We start from the raw sequence: 26,114 nt of genomic DNA on the forward strand, positions 1-26,114 counted from the left end.
TGAGCCGAAGTCGGACGCTTAACCGACCAAGCCACCCAGGCGCCCCTCAGATTCTTTAAAACAACAATATCCTGGGGCACCTGGATGGCTCAGTCGGTTAAGCGTCAAACTCTTGGTTTTGGCTCTGTCATAACCTCATGGTTTCGTGAGTTCAAGTCCTACACCAGGCTCTGCACTGGCAGCCTCCCTCTCTGCTCTCAAAATAAATAAGTAAACTTAAAAAAAAATAAAACACCAATATGCACTGTAAACTTAGAAGAAAAAGTAGCGAACAGTGTTTCATGAATTTATGTGACTAATAAATTCTTTTTCTCTAAAGATCACACGATCCTGGAATGCTATAGAATATGCTTTGGAAAACATGGTCTTTGCTGAACTGCTTCTATGAGGATTTTTTTTTTTTTTCGTTTGACATTTCATTATGGCTAAGGGTCCTCATAGGCATGGGGGAGCCTTCTCAACACAAGAACTGACCATTGTTCTGTGATGTCACAAAGTTACAAATAGGCCACAGCTCTTTGGTGTCTGATGCCAAATCTAAAAAAAATAATAATAATAAAATCTAGATTTTATAAATCATGTGACCTGCTTCCCAAAGCAGTTTTGGAGGCAGGTTGGTCTACTACAGAAGTCATCAAACACAATTGAGTGTGAAAGAAAAAAGTGAAAAATAAGGGTACCTGGGTGGCTTAGTTGGTTAAGTGTCCAACTGTTGGTTTAGGCTCAGGTCATAATACCACAGTTCATGAGTTCAAGCCCCATGTCGGTCTCTGCGCTGAGAGTGCAGAGCCTGCTTCAGATCCTCCCTCTCCCTCTGCTTGCTTGCTCTCTCTCTCTCAAGATAAATAAATAAACTTTTTTAAAAAAGTAAAAACTAGGGGCGCCTGGGTGGCGCAGTCGGTTAAGCGTCCGACTTCAGCCAGGTCACGATCTCGCGGTCCGTGAGTTCGAGCCCCGCGTCAGGCTCTGGGCTGATGGCTCAGAGCCTGGAGCCTGTTTCCGATTCTGTGTCTCCCTCTCTCTCTGCCCCTCCCCCGTTCATGCGCTGTCTCTCTCTGTCCCAAAAATAAATAAACGTTAAAAAAAAAAAGTAAAAACTAAAAGCACCATTGTGCCCATGAATACCGCCCTTCAAAACAGCATCACCTTACAGACAGCAGCTACACTAATGGTGAGCACTGCATAATGTACAGAGATGTCCAATCACAATGTTGTATGATGAAATTAATGTTTTGCGTCAACCATACTCAAATAACAAAAACAACACTGTGGCCTTAGCATGTCCCCCAGCAACAAATGCAGGAGGAAGCAAAATTTCAAAGTTTTCTTCTCCTATGAATTCTCTGTTAAATGTTTGATTATTCTATTTTTATGATTAATAATATCACCACTCAACAATGCCTATCATCTTTTAGCTTAAGCTCATTTTCTTGTAACTGTAGTTTTTCATGCAACCATCTCCCCGAATCCCCTCATTGAAATCTCTGTCCTGTTCCACCTGTCCCCAAATATGTAACACCTCTACCCTTAGGGCATTATTCTGGCTCTAGTCATACAGAAGACTTCCAGAAGTAAACCACCTATAAACTTCTGTGGGATTTCCTTTTGTAGAAATGGCTCTGTATTGTTCTCCAGAAAATGGTTTTGAGGTGAATGTTCCCATCTCAGATCCAGCAGGGCCACGTGTAATTGGACATGGCTGGGATAAATGATGAGAGAAACAGGGCTTCTGAATGCATGTGCCAACAACCAAGTATAATCACAGCCCACAGAAGCCACAGGGGTGGGTTTCTTTACAAAAATGGGAATGAGTTCAAGGCAATTACGGGACCCCCTGAGAGGTTGTCTTCTTAGAAGAAAATTCTACCTCTCCATGAAAGACGCCAGGCTGATAAGGTAGGCTGCAGCCTTATGGGCGCCTCTCCACAGGAGTTACCTGCTCCCCTTCTCCTTTAAACTTCCAGAAAAGACTTCACTTGACCTCAGCAGGTTACCCCGCAATGGCTATTGATAAGGTGAGAAGTACCCACACTGAAAATCGTTCATTTGTCATTGTTATCCCCTAAACAGCTGTACTCTCTGTGCCCCTAATTCAGAAGAAAGCTCACCCCTAAGGAGATGGCCTATTTTATTTGTATACAGACTAGTTCTCAGTTGTCACTTAAATACACTCATCGGAGACTGGAAGGTCTCTCAGCACAAGAGAAGGAGAGATGACATGTATAAGCTAAATAAGATCCAGACAGCCTGCTGCAGGAGGGCTCTAATGGGCTCTGTCCAACTGCCCCAGCCCGCTAGTGCCTCTCTCTCTACATTAAATGGACTTGCTTTAAGAAGGAAGAGAAATGCTTTGTCTCTAGGTGTCTGCTCATAGATTTGCTGATTAGAAAGAAAACATGAATTTCAGATCCTTTTCCCTTTAAAAATAAACGAAGTTATATTACTTATGATTTGGAAAAGAGAGTAAAAAATAATCACTTTAATCAACTACCCTAAGACAACCATAAGTAGCCTTGGCATTTATTTCTTTGGGGTCTTTTATTTGGATTTTTTACATAATTTTAATTTTATTATGTTATGGAATGGGTATCTTCCCATCAGCCCAATGGAGAAAATGATCATGCATCATTATCAAAAAGGGACTAAATGCCCTGATGCTTACCATCTAGTATTGCTTGCTACGCGCCCATACTTGGCTAACACCTTCCATGTATCAAGTAACTCAGCCTTCACAATAACCCACGTAGTAACTGCTTTTATATTCTGCACCCTTTTAAAAGACTGTGCAAATATATTCTAATTGTCTCTTTTCTTTCCTTCTCCCACTCTCTTTTTCTTACCCTACACTATACTCTATTTAACCTCCGAGAACAATGGTGGGAGCACCGGCCACCACACATGTGTATGTCTGGTTAAAAACCACGCTCAAACTTTTGGAAATTTAACCTCTCCCAACATATGGACCCTACTTATGATCACCTTTTTATCTCTTGCCAACTCATACAGTTATAAATTCCCAGTGAGATCCTGCTTCCTTACCCTCTAAAATGTCCATCAGAAACTCTCTTGGGGCCCCATTGTCAGCCAATACTACTGGCTACCTAGGGGCAATACACAACATAATCCAGATACTTTAAAAAGTATTGTGAACACTTGAACCATCATTGCAATTATTGACAGCTTGATATGGATGATTAAAATAGAATTCCATTTGCTTGCTTCATAATTATATCATTATATTTCTTTCTTTTTGCTTTATTTTAATATTATAATTTGGACAATTATCCAACAGAGTTCCTGGCAAGCATCTGGAAGATATCAATTTGAAAGAACTAAATGCTAATTCTCTTATTATAAGAGAATAATAAAGTTTTTTAAATTGCAAAATTGTATTCATGTTGAAAAACATCCAATACACATGTCCTCCACTATAAAAATGTCTGTAATTATTAAACATACTCCATATTATAAGAGATTTACAAATTGTGAATTCCACATAGAAATGTATTTTCCACCCCTCAGCATAACCCCCAAGTAACATGCAGTTAATTCTGCCCTTGGGGTATCATTCACATTTAATTTATCACTGATCTGTTGGAAGAAAAACTATTTCTCCCTAGGATGTGTCCAAAAATAAAAATGACTAGTTTGTACTATGGAATGTACTCATTGTGTCCAGGATGGGAGGAAGTAGATTTTAAGAGAAGGCATAGAGTCAATTATTGTGTTAAACCTAGAGAGAACAAAGACCATGCATTATTGGAAATGTAAAACCCAAAAGTGACTATATGCACTTTTCACTTTCAGGTAACAGATGTCTTTCTTACTCTGTTCTACTCATTTAGGAGAAACGATAAAGTGTCCCTTTTCCTTTGTCTCTTTTTCATTAACTCTCCTCAAACTTCCCCAGCGGGAAAAGATTCCCAGTCAATAGGCTAAGCAACAAGCCAATAAGCATCAATTCACAAGATCTCTCTTTCCCTCTCATCAAGATCAAGTAACTGGGAGGGGAGGGGGTTCCTCTTTTCTTGTGTTTCTGTCCCCCACTCAAGACAAAATTATCTCCCCACCATTGACTACTGATTCCTAAGCTATTGGTTGATTGTAAACTTCAGACCCTGTGGTCTGACAAGAGCACAAAAGGTCAGTGGACCCTAAAGGCATAAGCTGTGACGTACAATAGTTGTAGTAGCTATGCTTTTATAGGTACACGCAACCACCACGTTGTGTGGTTGTACAATCTCTGATAGTTGGGTTCCTGTCATCAACCCACGGTTTTTAGTTGAAACACCTAGTGCCATGGATATGGTTTAGCTGGATAGTGTTGTTCCCCAAACACAGTCCCATTCTCATCTCAAGATGCTCTGACAGGTCCTGGTGAGGTGCCAGCTAGTTGATTCAAGACCTGACACTTTTTCAGGCAGGGCTTGACTGCATTTGGCATCTTACTTTAAGTTACACACTTCAAAGCAACGTACAGGCACCTCACAAGAACCCATCAGAGCATCCTGGGATAAGAATAAGACTATGTTTGGGGCAAATGCATGGTTCAGTTGGTTAAGTGTCCAACTCTCAATTTCAGCATATGTCATGATCGCACGGTTTGTGAGTTCAAGCTCTGCACTGGGCTCTGCATTAATAGTGAGAAGCCTACTTGGATTTTCTCTCTCTTTGCCCCTCTCCTGCTCGCATTTTAAATACATACATACATACATACATACATACATACTTCAGGGAGAAAAAAAAAAGAATGGGACTGTGTTTGGGGAACAACACTATCCTGCCGTACCACATCCATGGTACTTGGCATTGCAGATAAAAACCATGGGTTCGTGACTTGAACTCAACCATCGTACATTATACAATCATACAACTTGATAGTATGTGTGCCTGTAAAAGTGGACTGTGGTTGTACATCATAGCAGGGAAGGACACTGATCTGATCCCAGAATAGTTCTTCTGAGTTTCTCCTACACCTCTTCTATAGTCAAGTAGAAGGGCACAGGAATAGCCTTCAAAGGCTGGTGCTCTGTTCCCTGCTTGGCCACTAGCTAGATGTGGGGTGTCTAGGCCTCCATGTTTGCATCTGCAAATGATAAGGGTGAATTAGACAATTTCCCAAACCCCTTCAAGCTCTCAAGTCTCATACTGACTGCCACCGAGAATCACATCAGAGTCTAAGATATTCCAACTAGTTTAAAGAATAGTGTCCGGGACCCATGGATTGTTCCCCCAATAGGAAAGGCAAACACACATGCAAAGAGGAATCCCCTTCCTCAGTTGACTGTTCACATGCAGAGCTTCTCAAGCAAGACAATAAATGCAACTGTTGAAGGGGCTCATGAATCTTGCCTGCTCTAGGTCCCCAGAGGCAAAAAGCATGTTTTATAATAAACATAGCTTGTTACAGCATAGCTCGTGACGCACATTTCTTGGATTAACTTCTTGAGATCTCTAAGTGCGATACACAAATAATACTAGTTGTGTATCTTTTGCAATCTGGAAAACAGTAAAAATCTCTCTTTAGGCAAGACAACATATGGGGAGAAGGGCAGATACACTTTCCCGAAGCAGTTAGCCAAGTGGTTTAAGATATGCCTTCTCGATGGAGGAAAACTTTCATTTATACCTGAACATTTCTTTTGAAGGCAAGGATGTTCTTGGTTATTACCATTTCCAACTCCTTATCACAGCCTTATGATGAAAATGCTCATCCTTCAGGCTAAGTAGTAGATACACTTACACATAAAACACATATTATTATAAATCTGCTAATAACATTTTGCGTTAACACAGAGGATGAGAGTGCTTTATAGAAGATACTTTTAGCTCGTTAATCCTCAGGGGAGCCATGAAATTGCTGGGGGGAAAGGGACAGTTTGCCAACTTTTCCAAATGACATAAAAACGCATGGTTTCAGTAGTTTGCTCAAATTTGTCTATGGAAACTTCGTCAGAGCCTGACAGAATGCAGGGATGCTAACCTCAGGTTTGGACTGACGGACACCACAGTCCTCTCATAAACAGATTAAGGCCCTTGTCTACAGGGATTCGGCATTCATTTCGTCCACCCCTCTCGTGCACCCTGGATCCTTCCAGCGCCTCCCGCCATGGGAGCCACTGACGAGAAAAGCCTAAGTTGCTGTTTGCTTGTGGGCGCGAGGAATGTCCCCTAGCTTCATCTTTACCCTTTCAGCTTCTGCTTCCTTCCTCTCCATCGGGGGATGTCCTTCAAATCTGCCTCTTGGCTGACCTGATGGTTTTTACTCCCATTTCAACCTGATAATCTCACTCCAGTCTCATGACTGCATCCTTCTTAAAGACAGAGTCCCCTGTGAAATGGCCATGCCTCCTGCCCATGCCATGCCCACGAGGAGCACTGTGTGCTACTTGGGGCTTCAGAACATCACTGGTCATGCCCCCAGCCTCCTGCTCTGCCCAGGGAAGAAGATGGCACAGATATCAAGCCACCAAGTTAGGGACAGCAAAGCCTGGCTCCCCTAGGAAGGTAACAGCTTCCCAGGATGTCAGGGTCTCCTGAATGTTTCCAGGGAAACCTCAAAGAGCCTCTTCAGCCCGGCTGGGATGCTACTGTCAAGAGGAAGTTACCATGAGGGCAGTATAGGTGTAGGGATAGTGGTAGGCCAGGTAGCAGGCGTCCTCATTGTGGGGGAAGTTGACCACAAAGGTGAGGGTATAAAAATGCTTCTGAGATGCTCCCCCTGTGACAGCAGTGCTCTGGCGATAATGATTTCTAAAAGAGAAAGGAGAAGAGAGAAGATGAGGGAGAGGTTCCAGATGCTATAAACCTCTCATGTTATATACTGGCAAAATGTTCTTCACTTGAACCACTACGTGGGTGAAATTTAAAAAGCAGAGAAACTGCCGGGTCATGAGCCAAATCAGAGCGTCTAGGCAGGTCCATCTGTCTCCTGATTGTGACATACATGCCATGAGCCTTTCCTTGCTGTGTCTGAAAATGAAACCTATAGAGTCACTGAGCTAGAAAATAGATATGTGAATAATTCTGAGTATCCTAAGGTGCTATGGCAGACATACACTTTATTCCTCCAGTGTGGGTTCCCCAGGCCCCTGCCTCTCCCCAGATCCCATAGAGCACAGCCTGTCTTTCCCTTCTGCCCACCAAGTGAGTTTATTAGTAACCACTGCTACATATTGAGTTCCAACTCGACACTTAACACATATCACCTCATGTTATCCTTGCAACAACCCATTCTGTGGGTGAAGAAACAAAAGCTTAGAAAAATTAATTTGTCAAAGGTTGCAAGGATAGCAAGTGGCCAATATGGGACTTGAACCCAGATCGGTCTGTCTGCAAAGCTTTGGTTCTTTCCACTATACAATACTTGCCTCCCAAAGGAATACATTTGTCACCCCAAATGTGGTTTGGCTTCTTATAGCTTCAGAGTACACATTTTCCTTTGTCAAAGATGAAGAACCAATTTTGATACTTCAGAGAACAGTATCAAAGTAAATTGCACCCAGCAGTACATTCCGAGCAATATTTTCCCCACACGCCGCCAGTTATGCCCGCACCTTGCCTGTTGATGCTGAGACAGCTGTGCAGGCTTTCCTGAGAAATGTTATCATCAAGACCGCATTAAGATGCAAAATACACCCGGACACCAAAAGATGTAATCCCACCTTTGAACATTTACAATGTTGGCTTACTTGTCCGTTGGGCTTTTGGGTTTTATTGGGGGAAAAGATGGGGAGAGGGAAGAAATAGCAGGTAATGAATCTCTGTTCTTGCAAAACGTAAAAATCACAGATTATTCTTTCTGGCTTTTTGCTACCTACATGCCACCCTCCACCAAAAAAAAAAAAAAAAAAATCAAGCAAACACTAAAGAAAGAAACAAAAAACCTACTGTCTTATTTCTTGTGGTTTTGTGGTTTTTCAATATTTCTAAAACTAGGAATGGCAGTCCCACAAACTATGCCCTGCACATTCCTCTTTCCTCAGCCTCTGCCTGCACAGCTCCCTGGAGCCCTCGTCATTCTAGGGACAGAAGATACCCCCTACAGTATAAGCCCCAAGTCATTCTCCCTGTAGCTCTTTAGCATGACATTAATAGAACCCCCCTCCTTTGTGACTACAGCCTTAGAAACTTCCACAAGGCATCTTCACCCATGATGCCATCTGGGTCTTGATACCTAATTGGGTCTACTTTCTCCATAGTTCCCCAAAGTTCTGTACTTTCTCCAGGGTCAAGGCTCTGGCTATTAGAAAGTATGTGAAGAAGCAGATGAAGGCTCAGAAAGCCACATATGCTCTACCTTTGATGCTCTTTCTGATTTTACTCGTAAAAGGCTCCATTGCAAATGCTTGTTGGGTCTACACCTAGCTGAACAACGGGTACTGATCAGTTACACTTCTCCACAACAGAAGAACCAAGTGAAATGAAATGAACCAGTCAAAATGATCAAAATGTTGACAACCAATCAAAATGTGGAGGAGTGTTTCACCTGATAGAATACACATGTGAGCACACGCCTGTGCTCACATATGCATATTCGTGAAGGCAAAGTCAGGTGGAAGCAAACACCTAGTGCCTTCCCAATACCAAGATTTTTACCTGCTAACACTAGAAACAGAACCTGCATCTTTCCTCGGGTATAATTGATTTCCCTGAGGGCCAACAGGGGTGGTCTCCTTGGACATGAACCTTGCTTCTTTGTACACTTCCCACTATGCTATTAAATACACTGAAGTCACATGACATGTGCACACATGCATGCACACACACACACACACACACACACCTGCTGTAGCTTGGTGGGCAAGATTCTCATGGGCAAGACTAAATGCTCCCCATCGATAAGCCGGCCCTCCCCATAATGGTTGCAGACTGCTGGGATTTAAGAAAAAATGGGCATTACCCCACTTACAATGAGTTTCTGTTAAAGGAGATTCCATTACAACCCTGGTTTGGGGGTCTAAACCCTAGCTGAACCTAAAGCAAATGTCGTCTCCCCACTGGAGTCTCCTGGTGGCCATGCTGCACCAGGAGATGACTCTACTAATAGCAAAAACTTTCCTCTTCAGGGACCTCCACACTTTCCCAAGATCACCATCTTCATAGTGACTTGTTCAATAAATGCCTAAAGTGAAACACTTGGCTTGCAACAATTCAATCTGTCCATGATAAAGTTAGATTCTAAGAACAAGTCATTTTTTGTTTCCCCAGTTATGATGAGAATATGCTGGGGGATATTTGTAAGGTAGTAGCATTCATCCTTTATATTTTAAGTGTTTCCCAAGCTCTTCCTTTGTACAGAAGACCCTTTCCCTCTTCCTCAGACTACGTCTTCCTTCAAGACTCAACCCAAGGGTTTCCTCTTCCAAGAAGTCTTTCCTGATTATCTGCCCTTTTACACACTTCTTGCCACACTCTGTCTCTCCCTCACTGCTAACACTTTATGACAGGGATTATTCTTATCCATTTGTGTATCTTCATGTTTGGCATACCACCTGGACATAGCAGCTGTTCAGTTGAGTCTGTAAAATAAATGGACCTATAAGACTCCAGGAGTAGTAATTAGAATGCCTAATATATTTCACCTCTAATCCTACTGGTATCTTTTTAAGGTAAGTGTTGCTATCCACACTCTACAGATGGGCAAATTGAGGATCACAGAAGGTAAGCGTCTTGAGCAACTCCACACAGAAAGCTTAGTAAGCAAGACTCAACCCCATAAGTGGGCTTACTCCAAAACCAAGATTTCTTTTATTGTATCACCTGTCTCTTGGGAATGGATAAGAAGACAAGAAGTCTTTTGGCCCAATTTAGCAAGGAAGAATGTGAAGTTTGGTCTTTATAAATTAGTGCTGCTTATAAACTTAAAGTCTAATGTAAGAGAAGGAATGTAAAATAAAGCAGATGACAGCTCATGAAAATGAAACCGATCACTGACTCTTTAAGTCACTGGTGCTGCTAAGAAGTTTCTACTAGTTATGAGCAACTGCTGACATTCACTGAACATCTACTATGTACCAAACACTGTCCTCAGCTTTCTACACACTTTTTTCCTCATTTCATGTACTCCTCGGAGCAGCTCCGTGGGGGAGATGCCATTATTGTCTCCATTTTATAGATGGGGAATCTGAGATTGAGGTTGGAAAAACCTGCCCCAGGTCATACCACTCACGAGTGGTAGAAGTTTGATTCCAAGAACTTTCTCTTCTTGATCTGCTCTTCGAGATGGAGAAGAAGCCTGGTGAAAATCAAGTGCATTCTCAGATTTGCTGGATCCTCAATAGGTCCTGTTGGGTCAAAGATGACCCAGGATTGGATCGAGCCAGTTATCCCACAGTTAAAACGCTTTGCTTTTCCAGCCCCTGAACCATTTGTCTTAGGAAGAATCTGCACTTTTATAATCATAAAACCTTCAATGAAGCAAGAAGCAAGGTACACAAATGCATACTTGCGAACTCAATCTATTTCCATTTGTACTTAAAAATATGCCGGGAAGTCATTTTTTTTTTTCCTGTGGATGCATGAAATGAGCAAATGCCAAGATACAGAGGGAAGTAGATAATCTTATAATGGTGCTGGCTCTGTTTAACATGGGTGCATCATTTCAGTTAACAGGGTCTAATAAGGCAGAGCGGCCATGCCACCAGCTTCCCCGTGTCCGCAGCTTTACTAATATTCCCTTCAATGCCAAGTCTCCTTCCTGAGATCCCTCGGAAGGATGCACAATGGCAGAGTCCCTGTATGACATTCATCTTCATGAGTGAGCTGTTCCATCTCCTCTCAAGAGCGGAGATAAATGTCAGAAGAGATCAGCTGTTGTGTATTACACGGCCACTCAGAGCACGCCGCTTCCCTCCCTCTGCCCTTCGGCACCAAAATTACTTTAGACCTGAGCTGGGAAAGAATTCGAAAAGGTGTGAGGCTGTGTACGTTAGAGGGAGAAGCAGGCCGCAGGGAAGTAAATAAAGCAGAAACGGAAACCGTCCTTGCTTACTTTTATGGAAGGCATGGAAAAAGGAGGCTGCCCTTTTATGCCCTGCCCCCGCCCCTCACCAAGAATCCCTTTTATTTTCTGGCCTACTGGTCTGCAAGGTGGGTGGGAGAAGGGGATGAGATAGAGGAGGAGAGGGTATTCTGCGGTGGGGAGCAAATTAGTCAACTGTGCATAGGAGAAAATATTAGAATTTTTCCTTCAGTGTATTATGATCCAGATACTAAGAAAGAAACTCAGTCGTCTGAGGTTGAATACAGTGACAGACACTACTGTCCTTATGGCGTCCAAGTCAACCTCATGGGATGAACAGTTATAAAACCAATTTCAGTAGAGCAATCTTATCCATTCTTGTTTTCCAGGGCTGGAATATGCACACCACATTATATCTTACACCTACAGTTTCATGTGTCAGGATGGCTGTATGGGAAGAGTTCCACACTTCCCTCATTCTTTGACTTTTAACTTCTGGCAACGTAGTGAAGTTTGCAAAAGCCTACCTTAGATTTATAGATTATATTACCTAAATTAAACTAAACCTCACAATACAGACTATCAGGGTTTTTTTAATTCTGCTTAGAAGCCACAGATTGATAGCAATATTAAATTTTAAGCACCAAGGGCCCAAAATACGAGAGAATGGACATGGCCAGTACCTCGTACTTTTCACACTAGCTCTTTCTCAAAGATTCTTATTTGTGTAAAAACAAGATAAGACATCTGGGGAATTATTCAAAATCTTTTTAAAATTACACCAAGGGCTACTGATAACAGTATTTTTCATGGTAAACCCTAAGGGTATAATATACCTTGAGTTATCAATAGCATAAACATACAACAACTAGGGAGGAGCCAAGACGGCGGAACAGCATGGAAGTTGTGTGTCTCGCGTCCATGAAATACGGCCAGACCAATACTGAACCATCCTACACACCTAGAAAATGGATTGGAGGATTAACACAACAATCTGCACAACAGGAAGCACAGAATACAGCAGGTATGTGGCACGGAGAGGTGAGTTTGGGGAGCAAGAAGCCGTGAAGGGTAGGGAACCGCTTTTTCAGGGGAGGATGGAGACTGGGGAGCGGGGGGAGAATATGGGAAAAGCATCCCTCCCCAAAAGCAGCTGGAGAGAAGGTGGAAAATTGGAAACAGCCGCAGGGACTAAACTAAAAAGGGAGAAAGAAAGAAGAAATGAGAGGGTTTTAATTCCATTAAGACTGTAAACAAGGGGAACGCAAAGGCTGCAACTCCGCAGCTCGATACCTGGTGTTGCTCTGGTGGGAAGAGCGAATCCCCAGGAGCAGAGTGGGGTCCGGGAGGTTCTCGGGCCACACGGGGAAAAGCAGTTCCACTGCTGGAAGGACACTCGGTAGAGACTGTTGAAGCCACCCGGTCCCAGCAGACCCCAGAAAACGGCCACATTCGCTGGTGCTGGAACAAGGTCATTAAGGGTAGAGCCTGGTGCCAGGCGTGTGTTGTGATTTTCCATAATCCCTGAGACGGTGCTGCTACACTATCTCGTGAAATTTTTCTGGGGCGGGCTGGCACCTGGCCGCAGTCTCGGGGCATCGGCAGCAGCAGGGTCCAGCAGGCGTTCCTGGGTGCAGCCGACGTTCGGCCATTGCTCGGTGAGACCCTCCCGCAGAGGGGCGGAACGGCTCAAAGCCACAGTCCTTCGGAAGTAAGGGGCCGGGGAAAACATGCCCCGTCTGAGACAAAACTCAGGAGAGAGGTACGACCTGGGGCCTGGTCACGGAGAGGGAAAAAGCAGGGAGTGGACAAAAGCTGAAGACAGAGAAGTGCGCTATTGCTGACCCAGGAGAACAGACCAGGTGGCTGGGTGGAGGCATTTTCACCTCTCCAGCGCATGTGCATACGCATACGCACACGCACCTAAGAGCGCGGCAACACTCCGCCCCAGTAGGCTAGCAGCGCCATCTAGTGGAGAGCGGAGCTGTTACACTGAGCCCCGCCCAACCAGGCCGACTTCACTCTTGAAGAACACAAGTCTCACCGCCGGCTTAGTTTATGGACCATAAAGAGCTACATACACTGACTTCTAGGGGAAAATGAAGCAATTTCAGTCCTACTTCAATCTGTTAGCAAGTTCACCTACTCAATTTTCTTTCTTTTTTTTACTATTTTCTTTTTCTCTTTTACAATTCTTTTCTTGAATACAGAAAGAGAAAAAATTCATTTTTATTTTCAATTTTTATTAAAAATATTTTTCTTTAATTTTTGTTACTATATTTTTTACTTTTGTGTAAATTTTTTCACATTCTATTTTACTTCTATCACTTTGTTTTAGTCTACTTCAGTGTATTCAACTTTTCAAATTTTTAAATAATTTCTGTTTTTTTCCTTTCTTTTCTCTTTTTCGTTTTTCTTTTTCTTGAATGAAGAGAAAAACTTCATTTTTACATTCAATTCCTATTAAAAATATTTTTATTAATTTTTATTACTATATTTTTTCCTTTTATGTAATTTTTTTCAAATTCTATTTTACTTGCATCATTTTTAGTCTACTACAGTGTATTCACTTTTTTCAAATTTTCAAACGATTGCTTTTTTCTTTTTTTCTTTTTTATCTTTTTTCTCTTTTTCATTTCTTTTTTCTTAAATACAGAAAAATAAAAAATTCATATTTTTTAATTTTTATTAAAAATATTTTTAATTTTTTATACTATAGTCTTTACTTTTGTGTATATTTCTTCAAATTCTATTTTACCCTCATCATCTCATTTTAGTCTACTTCAGTGAATACATTTTTTTCAAATTCTCAAATGGTTTCCTTTTTTTTCTTTCTTTTTTTATCTTTTTCTTTTTCATTTCTTTTCTTTTTTCTTGAATGCAAAAAAAGACAAACTCATATTTATTTTTAATTTTTACTACAAATATTTTTCTTTAATTTTTTTCTACTATATTCTTCACTCTTGTGTATATTTTTTCAAATTCTATTTTACCCCCATCATCTAATTTTAGGCTACTTCAGTGTATGCATTTTTTCAAATTCTCAAACGATTTCCTTTTTTTTTCTCCCCCCCCCATTTTTTTTTCTCTAATCTTTCAAACCACTTTCAACACCCAGACCAAAACACACCTAGGATCTAGCATCATCTATTCAATTTGTGTGTGTGTGTAATTTTTAATTTTAATATTTTTTTAATTTTAATTTTTTAATTTCAATTTGTCTACCTTATTAATTCCTTTTCTCCCTTCAAAATGACAAAACGAAGGAATTCACCCCAAAAGAAAAAGCACAAATGAACGACAGCCAAAGATTTAACCAACACAGATACAAGCGAGATGTCTGAACCAGAATTTAGAATCACAATAATAAGAATACTAGCTGGAGTCGAAAACAGATTAGAATCCCTTTCTGCAGAGATAAAAGAAGCAAAAAATAGCAAGAATGGAATTAAAAATGCTATAACTGAGCTGCAATCACAGATGGATGCAGCGGCAGCAAGGATGGATGAGGCAAAACAGAGAATCAGTGATGTAGAAGACAAACTTATAGAGAATAACGAAGCAGAAAAAAAGAGGGAGATTAAGGCAAAAGAGCACGATTTAAGAATTAGAGAAATAGGTGACACATTAAAAAGGAACAACAACAGAATCATAGGGGTCCCAGAAGAGGAAGAGAGAGAAATAGGGGTAGAAGGGTTATGTGAGCAAATCATAGTGGAAAACATTCCTAACCTGGGGAAAGACACAGACATCAAAATCTGGGAAGCACAGAGGACCCCCATTAGACTCAAAAAAAAAAAAAAAAAAACACATCCATCAACAAGTCACATCATAGTCAAATTCACAAAATACTCAGGCAAGGAGAGAATCATGAAAGCAGCAAGGGGAAAAAAGTCCCTAACCTACAAGGGAAGACAGATAAGGTTTGCAGCAGACCTACCACAGAAACGTGGAAGGCCAGAAAGGAGTGGCAGGATATATTAAATGTGCTGAATCAGAAAAATATGTAGCCAAGAATTCTTTATCCAGCAAGGCTGTCACTCAAAATAGAAAGAGAGATAAAAAGTTTCCCAGACAAACAAAAAATACAGGAGTTTGTGACTACTTAACCAGCCCTGCAAGAAATTTTAAGGGGGACTCTCTGAGGGGAGAAAAGATGAAAAAAAAAAAAAAAAAGAAACCCAAACCAACAAATAAAGACCAAAAGCAACAAAGACTAGAAAGGACCAGAGAATACCACCAGAAACTCCAACTCTACAAGCAACATAATGGCAATAAATTCCTATCTTTCAGTACTCACTCTGAACGTCAATGGACTCAATGCTCCAATTAAAAGACATAGGGTAACAGAATGGATAAGAAAACAAGATCCATCTATATGCTGTTTGCAAAAGACCCACTTTAGACCTAAACACACCTTCAGATTGAAAGTAAGGGGATGGAGAACCATCTATCATGCTAATGGTCAACAAAAGAAAGCCAGAGTAGCCATAGTTATATCAGACAATCTAAACTTTAAAATAAAGACTGTAACAAGAGATACAGAAGGGCATTATATCATAATTAAGGGGTCTATCCACCAAGAAAACCTAACAATTGTAAACATTTATGCACCAAATGTGCAGGAACCCAAATATATAAATCAATCAATCACAAACATAAAGAAACTCCTTGATAATAATAGTAGGAGATTTCAACACCCCACTCACAGCAATGGACAGATCATCTAATAGAAAAATCAACAAGGAAACAATGGCTGTGACTGACACACTGGACCAGATAGAATTAACAGATATATTCAGAACATTTCATCCTAAAGCAGCAGAATATACATTCTTCTCCAGTGCACATGGAACGATCTCCAGAATAAACCACATACTGTGACACAAATCAGCCCTCAGCAAGTACAAAAAGACTGAGATCATAACATGCATATTTTCAGTCCACAACACTATGAAACTCGAAATCAACCACAAGAAAAAATTTGGAAAGTTAACAAATACTTGGAGACTGAAGAACATCCTACTAAAGAATGAATAGGCTAACTAAGCAGTTAAAGAGGAAATTAAAACGTATGTGGAAGCCAATGAATATAATAACACCACAACCCAAAACCTCTGGGATGCAGCAAAGGTGGTCATAAAAGGAAAGTATATAGCAATCCAGGCCTTGCTAAAGAAGGAAAAAACGTCTCAGATACACAACCTAACCTTATTCCTTAAAGAGCTGGAAAAAGAACAGCAAATAAAACCCCAAACCAGCAGAAGACAGGAAATAATAAAGATTAGACTGGAAATTAATGCTATCAAAACAAACAAACAAAAAAAGTAGAACAGATCAATGAAACCAGAGGCTGGTTCTTTGAAAGAATTAACAAAATTGATAAATCACTAGGCAGTTTGATAAAAAAGAAAAAGGAAAGGACCCAAATAAATAAAATCACAACCAACACAGCAGAAATACAAACAATAATATGGCAATAAAATGGGAAATCTGGAAGAAATGGACAAATTCCTAGAAACATATACACTACCAAAACTGAAACAGGAAGCAATAGAAAATTTGAACAGACCCATAACCAGTAAGGAAATCGAATTAGTAATCAAAACTCTCCCAAAAAACAAGAGTCCAGGCCCAGATAGCTTTCTAGGGGAATTCTACCAAACATTTAAGGAAGAGTTAACACCTATTCTCCTGAAGGTGTTCCAAAAAATAGAAATGGAAGGAAAACTTCCAAACTCTTTCTACGAAGCCAGCATTACCTTGATTCCAAAACCAGACAGAGACTCCACTAAAAAGGAGAACTCTAGACCAATTTCCCTGATGAACATGGATTCAACGTTTATTTATTTTTGGGACAGAGAGAGACAGAGCATGAACGGGGGAGGGGCAGAGAGAGAGGGAGACACAGAACCGGAAACAGGCTCCAGGCTCTGAGCCATCAGCCCAGAGCCTGATGCGGGGCTCGAACTCATGGACCACGAGATCGTGACCTGGCTAAAGTCGGACGCTTAACCGACTGTGCCACCCAGGTGCCCCGAACATGGATTCAAAAATCCTCAACAAGACATTAGCCAACCAGATCCAACTATACATTAAAAAAATTATTCACCACGACCAAGTGGGATTTATACCTGGGATGCAGGGCTGGTTCAATATCCACAAAACAATGAACGTGATGCATCACATCAATAAAAGAAAGGACAAGAACCATATGATCTTCTCAATAGATGCAGAGAAAGCACTTGACAAAATACAGCATCCTTCCTTGATAAAAACACTCAAGAAAGTAGGGATAGAAGGAGCATACCTCGAGGTCATAAAAGCCATATGTGAACGACCCAACGCTAATATCATCCTCAATGGGGAAAAACTGACAGCATTCCCCCTAAGGTCAGGAATAAGACAGAGATATCCACTCTTGCCACTGTTATTCAACATAGTATTGGAAGTCTTAGCCTCTGCAATCAGACAACACAAAGAAATAAAAGGCATCCAAATCAGCCAGGAGGAGGTCAAACTTTCACTCTTTGCAGATGACATGATACTTTATAGGGAAAACCCAAAGGATTCCACCAAAAAACTGCTAGAATTGATTCACGAATTCAGCAAAGTTGCAGGATATAAAATTAACGCACAGAAATCAGTTGCATTCCCATTGTTGCACCAACAATCAAGCGACAGAAAGAGAAATTAAGGAATCAATCCCATTTACAGTTGCACAAAAAACCATAAAATACCTAGGAATAAATCTAACCAAAGAGGTGAAAAATCTATACACTGAAAACTATAGAAAAGTTATGAAAGAAATTGAAGAAGACACAAAAAAATGGAAAAATATTCCATGCTCTTGGATAGGAAGAACAAACATTGTTAAAATGTCAATACTACCCAAAGCTATCTACATATTCAATGCGATTCCTATCAAAGTAACACCAGCATTCTTCACAGAGCTAGAACAAATAATCCTAAAATTTGTATGGAACCAGAAAAGGCCCCAAATAGCCAAAGAGATCTTGAAAAAGAAAACCAAAGCTGGAGGCATCACAATCCCAGACTTCAAGCTATACTACAAAGCTGTAATCATCAAGACAGTATGGTACAGGCACAAGAACAGACACTGAGATCAATGGAACAGAATACAGAACCCAGAAATGGACCCACAAACATATGGCCAACTAATCTTTGACAAAGCAGGAAAGAATGTCTAATGGAATAAAGACAGTCTGTTCAACAAGTGGTGCTGGGAAAACTGGGCAGTGACATGCAGTAGAATGAACCTGGACCACTTTCTTACACCATACACAAAAATAAACTCAAAATGGATGAAAGACCTCAATGTAAGACAGGAAGCCATCAAAATCCTCGAGGAGAAAGCAGGCAAAACCTCTCTGATCTTGCCCACAGCAACTTCTTACTCAACATGTCTTCAGAGGCAAGGGAAACAAAAGCAAAAATGAACTACTGGGACCTCATCAAAATAAAAAGCTTCTGCACAGCGAAGGAAACAATCAGCAAAACTAAAAGGCAACCGAAAGAATGGGAGAAGATATTTGCAGATGACATATCAGATAAAGGATTAGTATCCAAAATCTATAAAGAACTTATCAAACTCAACACCCAAAAAACAATCCAGTGAAGAAATGGGCAAAAGACATGAATAGACACTTCTCCAAGGAAGACATCCAGATGGCCAACCGACACATGAAAAAATGCTCAACATCACTCATCACCAGGGAAATACAAATCAAAACCACAATGAGATATCACCTTACACCTGTCAGAATGGCTAACATTAACAACTCAGGCAACAGCAGATGTTGGCAAGGATGCGGAGAAAGAGGATCTCTTTTGCATTGTTGGTGGCAATGCTGGTGTAGCCACTCTGGAAAACAGTATAGAGGTTCCTCAAAAAACTGAAAATAGAACTACCCTACGACCCACAAATTGCACTACTAGGCATTTATCCATGGGATACAGGTGTGCTGTTTCAAAGGGTCATGCACCCCAGTGTTTATAGCAGCACTATCAACAATAGCCAAAGTATGGAAAGAGCCCAAATGTCCATCGATGGATGAATGGATCAAAAAAATGTGGTATACACACACACACACACACACACACACACACACAAAATGGAGTATTACTCGGCAACCAAAAAGAATGAAATCTTGCCATTTGCAAGCACGTGGATGGAACTGGAGGGCATTATGCTAAGTGAAATTAGTCAGAGAAAGACAAAAATCATGACTTCACTCATATGAGGACTTAAAGAGACAAAACAGATGAAAATAAGGGAAGGGAACAAATATAAGAACAAAGGAAGGGAAGAAAAATAAGGGAACAAAAAAAATATAAAAAAAGGGAGGGGGACAAAACAGAAGAGATTCATAAACATGGAGAACAAACTGAGGGTTACTGGAAGGGTTGTGGGAGGGTGGATGGGCTAAATGGGTAAAGGGCACTAAGGAATCTACTCCTGAAATCATTGTTGCACTATATACTAACTAATTTGGATGTAAATTCTAAAAAATGACAGATAAATTTTTTTTAAAAAAGATACAACAACTAGAGGGGCATCTGGGTGGCTCAGTTAAGCACCTGACTCTTGGTTTCAGCTCAGGTCGTGATCTCACAGTTTGTGGGTTCTGAACCCCACATCGGGCTCTGCACTGACAGCTCAGAGCCTGCTTGGGACTCTTTCTCTCTTCCTCTCTCTCTGCCTCCCCCCACCACCCACTTGCACGTGCGCCTCCGCTCTCTATCTCCAAAATAAATAAACTAAAAAACTTTTAAAAAAAGAATAAAGATATAACAACTAGGTAAACCTTTGCAGTTATTATTTGTTCCATCTTTTTTTTCGTCATTTACGATTTTAACTCTTTGCGTGTCTTCCAACATATATATTAGTATAGTAATGCATGCATAAGTGATTAAAATAATTTAGGAACAGATTTATATTACAAGTACATGCATGACTATATCTTATCAAAACAAGCAGGAGATCACTTTCAAACTGATGACAACCAGACCCACAAGGCTGTCAGCCCATATTCTTCACTGATCACTGTTTTTGTCACTTTGTGAAGGAAATGAGTATCTCATTCCTTTCAAGTGTCTGTTTCTCCTCTACCCTTCCACATATGTACTCAGGTATAATAAGCACCCTAGGACCCCCTTTAGGACATCGTACTAAATCTAGGAACTTAATAGCATAATAGAAACAGAACTTCTGGGGTGCCTGGATGGCTCAGGCAGTTAAGTAGCTGACTCTTGATCTCAGCTCAGGTCATGATCTCACGGTTCATGAGTTAGAATCCTGCTTCAAGCTTTGTGCTGACAGTGTAGAGCCTGCTTGGGTTTCTGTCTCTCCTTCTCTCTGCCCCTCCCCTGCTCACTCTCTCTGTCTTTCTCTCTCAAAATAAATAAATAAACTTAAAAAAAAAAAAGAAATAGAACTTCTGAGTTTCTGATGACATTTTGGAAACATGGAGAAATAAGGAGGTAACGTTCTCTCAAAGTAATACACCATAGAGAATAAAGGCAGGGGTGATGCAAACACATCATTGAAAGCAGATCAACTCAAAGACATTGATGGGTAAAAAGGGAGAAACATGTTACATAATCCAAGGCATTCTACAATAGGGAGAGGTGTCCTGAGTTGTGGCTGAATAGAGACACACACATCTATCCTGTCATTAAATCCCATTATTGGAAATATGTTAACATAATGTGGTGAATAATTGTAAAACAAACTATGTTACAATGTAGCAATCTTATCCATTCATCTCTGTTGTATTCATGACTGCAATATGAAAAATGAATTACATTACACATTCATGGTTTTCATGGTACCCCTCTGTTGCTCTTTAATCACATAACAATTGTCTTGTTAATGAATCTAACTAACAGCTATTAACATTAATGTTGGCTTTCCTTTAGGCCAAGGCTGAGCTTTTGCATGTGTGGCTTCTTCCTCCCTCTCTCTCTGGCAGATGCTCAGTGCTCAGTCCCCACAAGCCTGCTCTTTATTCCCCGCCTCCCAGAGAAGCAGCCTCTGGGGAGAGTTCTTCTCCACTGGGAGAGAATACTGAATGTTGTGTTTGTCCAATCTCTTAACTAAGCTCCAGATCCAAGCAGGTGGCAAGCCGGATCTTTCATGTGTATTTAGCGTTACTATTTTCACAGGACACACCAAGGTTCAAATTTAGGTTTCCACTGTTTCTCCCTGCAGCTGTTGGCTTCTACCAACTGGAGATGAATTTTAGTCTAAACCTCTTTGGAACATATACAGATCCGGACAGTTGCTAGATATGTAGGCCAGGGAGTAATTGCCATATAGGTGAATGGAATACCAACGAAACTATAACATTTTGCTGTTATTCTAAAGAATATAATGAAAATATCACCCAGGTCCATATCCTAATACATCAAGGGTTGAAGATGGCCAACTCTTTTATTACAAATGTAAGTCAGCCCAGTTCTGTATTTTGTAGACTGGACTTATCTCTATGGTGATTTTTGCCTTTATGTCTGATGGAGCAACACAATTCCTGACCTTTCCTATCTATCAGTGCTCCTGTCCTCAGTCTCAAAAGCCAAAAGGCATGAGAGGATACACTCTCTTTCTTTTTGATTATTAATAACAATACTAAACTCCAGAATGTCTGATAATACTCATAATATCAGAAAGAGCTACAACTTGCTTTATCTAAGAAAACAAGTGCTAGCCTATCAGTTTTTACAAGAAGCTAGCAGTGAGCTAATAATTAATTACCTATTTCCTGCCTGTCCTAACAATTCCTCTCCTTCTTTTATCTTATGAATTTGTATTTTACTTTCCATCAAAAGAAAATGCACAAATGAGCAATTCATGGCTTGGGAATCCATTTCTTTTATCAACAGATATGGATAATTTAGATTTCATTACAACCTTGCAGAATAAATTGATGAACCTGGCTACTGATCAAGGGTTGAAGATGAATTCTGGAAATGCTCCCTCTTTTGTTTTTTCCAAAACATCATCTTGCTGTGGAGGAGTAGTCCCTTAGGTATATCTGTCACAGACCCACTCCCATCTACTTCAGAAAACTGAAGCACTGGCTGAGTAAGAACAGGCCAGAACATCTCAGAATTTTTGTTCGCCAGGATACGTGGAAAGAGGTCAAGGTACTGAAGCTTGATGTACTAACCACAGGTTGAGTATGTACAAGTTCTAATGTACAACAACAAGGTCTAAGAGTTTCAATTTGTCTAAGTGAGGACAGGTGAGTTTTCTGAAAATCAAAAGATTTCTTGGGGGTGCCTGGGTGGCTCAGTCAGTTAAGTATCTGATTCTTGGTTTCAGCTCAGGTCATGATCTCACCCTTCATCAGTTCAAGCCCCACATTGAGCTTTGTGCTGACAGCGCAGAGCCTGCTTGGGATTCTCTGTCTCCCTTTCTCTCTGCTCCTTCCCTGCTCGCACACTCTCTCTCTCTCAAAAAGAAATAAATAAACATTAAAAAAATGATTTCTTGGGTTCCACTGCCGGTGCCATTTAACATGCCTGCGCTTCTGAAGGGCATTTGCCATCGGAACAGAGACAAGTGCAGCAGACAAGCAGAGACGGCTGAGGTTTATAAGATCAACGTGAAGAGCAGGAAATTGAGGAAGAATGAAAGAGCAGAGGAAAGGAAGCTAGCAACACTGTGACTTACTTGTAATAGCAGATTTCATAGCCCATCCGTATCCAGGTGGGTCTGCCAAGAAGAGCCTCCTTCACAGAATACAGAGTTGGCTGCATTCCTGCATGGAACAAAGGCAGGATTAATCGCTGGGGAAAGAGGGAACGGAAAGAGGGTTGTGGTCCTCCGAATCATGGCCCTCCAAGATAGCCAGATCCTAACCCCTGGAACCCATGAATGGTACCTTGGATGGCAAAAGGGATTTCATAGATGTGATTAAATTAAAGATCTTGAGATGGGGAGATTATCCTGGTGGGCCCTAAATGCAATCATTTATGTCCTCATAAGAGGGAGGGAGAGGGAAGTTCGACTGCCCAGGAAAAGCCATGTGATTGAAGCAGGCAGAAAGAGACTGGGAGAGGCTATGCTATCAGCTTTAAAGGTGGAACAAGGAGCCATAAGCCAAGGGATATGAGGAACTTAGCTCCAAAAGCTGGGGGGAGGGGTGCCTGGGTGGCTCAGTCAGTTGAGCGTCTGACTTCAGCTCAGGTTATGATCTCACGGTTTGTGGGTTCGAGCCCCGCATCAGGCTCTGTGCTGACAGCTCAGAGCCTGGAGCCTGCTTTGGATTCTGTGTCTCCTTCTCTCTCTCTACCCCTCCCCCACTTGTGCTCTATCTCTCTCTCTCAAAAATAAATAAATCAAAAAAAAAAAAAAAGCTGGGGGGAAAAAAAAGAAAAAAGAAAATCCCCAAGATGCTCCAGAGGGAGAATGGCCTTTCTGGCACCTTGACTGTAGCCCAGTGAAACTGACTTTGGACTTCCGGACTCTGGAATTGTAAGAGAGTAAATCCATCTTGTTTTAAGCCACCAAGTTTGTGACAATTTGTTACAGCAACCATACAGAGCAAATGCAAGAGCTGAGGTTCATATTTTCTCTTTCTATTTAAAAGAGTCTATTTAGTCAGTACAAAATAGAGGCGGTAACCTGTGTGCAGACATAGAGGTATGGGAACATTTATTCCTTACTCAAAGCCACTCAATAAATTAGGATATGACCTAGCACTAACACGCATCATTTTCCATTCCTGGAAATGTTCAAAATAAATGTGGGCTGCTAGTCAATTTGTCCCTTAAATCTCTCCTCCAAAATGGCCACAGGTATTCAGTAGAATTTGAACTTTCCCCATGTTTTCTTGGAGTTTAAATCAGCGTTGTCCAATTGGATTGCGCTGTTTTCCTGTCTGGGGCAAATAGGTCAGTATATTTGCTACTGTAGGATTTAGGCGATGGAGAGAAGGAATAAATGAGAGTGCTCAAGGACCTCAAAAAGTTCAAGGTGGGGCAAGGTAGTCAGGAAGGGGTGGAATGTTGTGTATGGCGTTAACATGCCACAGCAGAGTGGAACTTCCAGACTGCCTTCCATGGTGGCTGTTTGCCATAAGATGGCCACCACCTTGCCACGTCTGGGACCAAAACATTCAGCCCAACTTCAAACCCTTTGGGAACCCAAACAGAGCTTCCAGTAATAATCCAAACAACCAGAGGGGCATCATTCCTGGTGTTAGCCAGAAGACCTCTGTTCCCCAAGAGCTCATACCGTAATTAAACTGGCTGTTGGGCTTCTCACAGTTGATGACGTTGAAGCGGTACGGAACAGCAGCTCTCATGCCGCTCACCTTGAAGTAGAACCACTGTTGATGTTGGCTGCTATTCACATCAGCATTGACCAGCAAGTCATATTCCAGCCTGCAAAGTCAGAAGCAAGATTGGAGGGCTAAGAGTCTTTGAGGTAACTTCCAACACTGAAGAGCCTACAAACGTCAGATTCTAGATGACAGATCTAAGACCCAGGATCTCAGCTGGCCAGTAAGTTACAACGATCATACTTACCTCACAATATCAGACACACTGGCTATAGAAATTTGGGGAGAGGAGAGCAGGCTCGTGGTATTAAGAGAATCAATTATGCAACTGTAGCATATCTTTTTATTAAACTGTAATGGATTTTCTCTCCAGTAGGAAAAAATGGAAGTGCATGATACCCCAGAGAAAATTCAATCACATCTGGTTGGATATGTCATTATTATTTGATGCTACACATTACTTTTGAGCCTCAGTCTCCTCATATGGAAAATGGAAATAGTGTCTAAATTCGCAGTGCTGTTCTTAAAGATCAAGCGGAGAGTTGATGTAAACCCCCAGCAAAGCAACAAACGTGAATTAGACTAAGAAGGCAGGAGTTGTATGTTCATTTTGTCCCTTTTTAACTGATTTAACTTACATGCAGTGAAGAGCACAAGTTTTAAGTGTAAGAATCAGTGAATTTAAACAAATTCATCTGGATACTCCTGCTTGACAATTACCCAGATCAAGATACAGGCCATTTCCAGTACCCCCAGGAGACTCTTGTGTGGCCCCTCTCAGTCACTATCTGCAAGGGGAATCATTTTTTTTGCGTTTTAGCAACAAAATTAACAATGCAGCTTGGACTTCAGCATTCTTACCGGTATAGTTCATTTTCCAAAATAGTATCACTCCATCCCCTTGGCATGTTCTTTGAGTTTCTCTTCTAGAAGGGGTGATGTTTTTGCCCTGATCTGTTCATACTCTGCTGCTCTGGAGCCCTGACCCCTGGCATTTGCAGTGAGATTTGTGGAGGGGTGGGGCTTTGCAGAATGCATAAAAGTAGGGCTATCTGATACAGGTCCACTGCCCATGCTGTCCTTCTAAGCATCTCAATCGAACCAAACCATCCAGCCCGCCATACAATGAATGAAGCATAATCCACTGAGTGACATTCATGAGGACAAATTTGGAAAGATGGTGACCCTCAAATTGTCTGCTATGCCCACAATCCTTTCCAAAAACTGGTCATAAAAAGTCCTTGCCTAGAAGTAGGTTTGTTTTCTGTCATTTGACTCTGTTACCCTGACCAAAACTAATCAGTGTAGGATTCCACACTCCAGCCAAAGGCAGATATATGGTATATGGAGAGAAAGATCAGCAACACAGGCACATCATGGACTGACCACTGTACCACTATGAGACCCCGGATTAGGTTTTCTCTCCTGGATCCCTTAAATATGACATATAGAGAAAAGGAGTAATAAAAGCTGGCACTATAGCAAGAAGTTAGAAGCTGAGCTGGTAATGAAAAGAGAAGGTGGAGAAGGAATCTCAACATAATTGCCTTTCTCTTCTTCAGCCAAAGTAGCTCAACTTATATTTGTCTTATATGTTGGGCTTCCTTAAAACAGTTCATGCACAAAACAAACAAAAAAGGATCACCGCTTGCCTCCCCCCAAAAAACAGAAAAACTTCAAAAATGACTCCTCAGGTAGGGGTGCCTGGGTGACTCAGCTTGTTAAGTGTCTGACTTCAGCTCAGGTCATGATCTCATGGTTCATGGGTTCGAGCCCCCCATTGGGCTCTGCACTGACAGTGTGGAGCCTGCTTGGGATTCTCTCTCCCCCTCTCTCTCTGC

At 41.2% G+C, this 26,114-nt stretch overlaps 1 protein-coding gene across 1 annotated transcript in view; it reads right to left on the minus strand.

Annotated features, from left to right (window-relative positions):
- AGBL1 (ATP/GTP binding protein like 1) overlaps positions 1 to 26,114 on the minus strand; it is a 103,094-nt gene that overhangs the window by 53,631 nt on the left and 23,349 nt on the right. Inside the window, exons 9-11 of the mRNA XM_032593470.1 lie at positions 24,228 to 24,376; positions 22,662 to 22,749; positions 6,609 to 6,753 (exon numbers count right to left, since the gene is read on the minus strand). Coding sequence (XP_032449361.1) covers positions 6,609 to 6,753; positions 22,662 to 22,749; positions 24,228 to 24,376 — 382 coding nt within the window. The remainder of the gene's footprint in view (positions 1 to 6,608; positions 6,754 to 22,661; positions 22,750 to 24,227; positions 24,377 to 26,114) is intronic.

The sequence above is a fragment of the Lynx canadensis genome, chromosome B3 (genome assembly GCF_007474595.2).
Source record: "Lynx canadensis isolate LIC74 chromosome B3, mLynCan4.pri.v2, whole genome shotgun sequence".
In the NCBI taxonomy this organism is placed as follows: Eukaryota; Metazoa; Chordata; class Mammalia; order Carnivora; family Felidae; genus Lynx; species Lynx canadensis.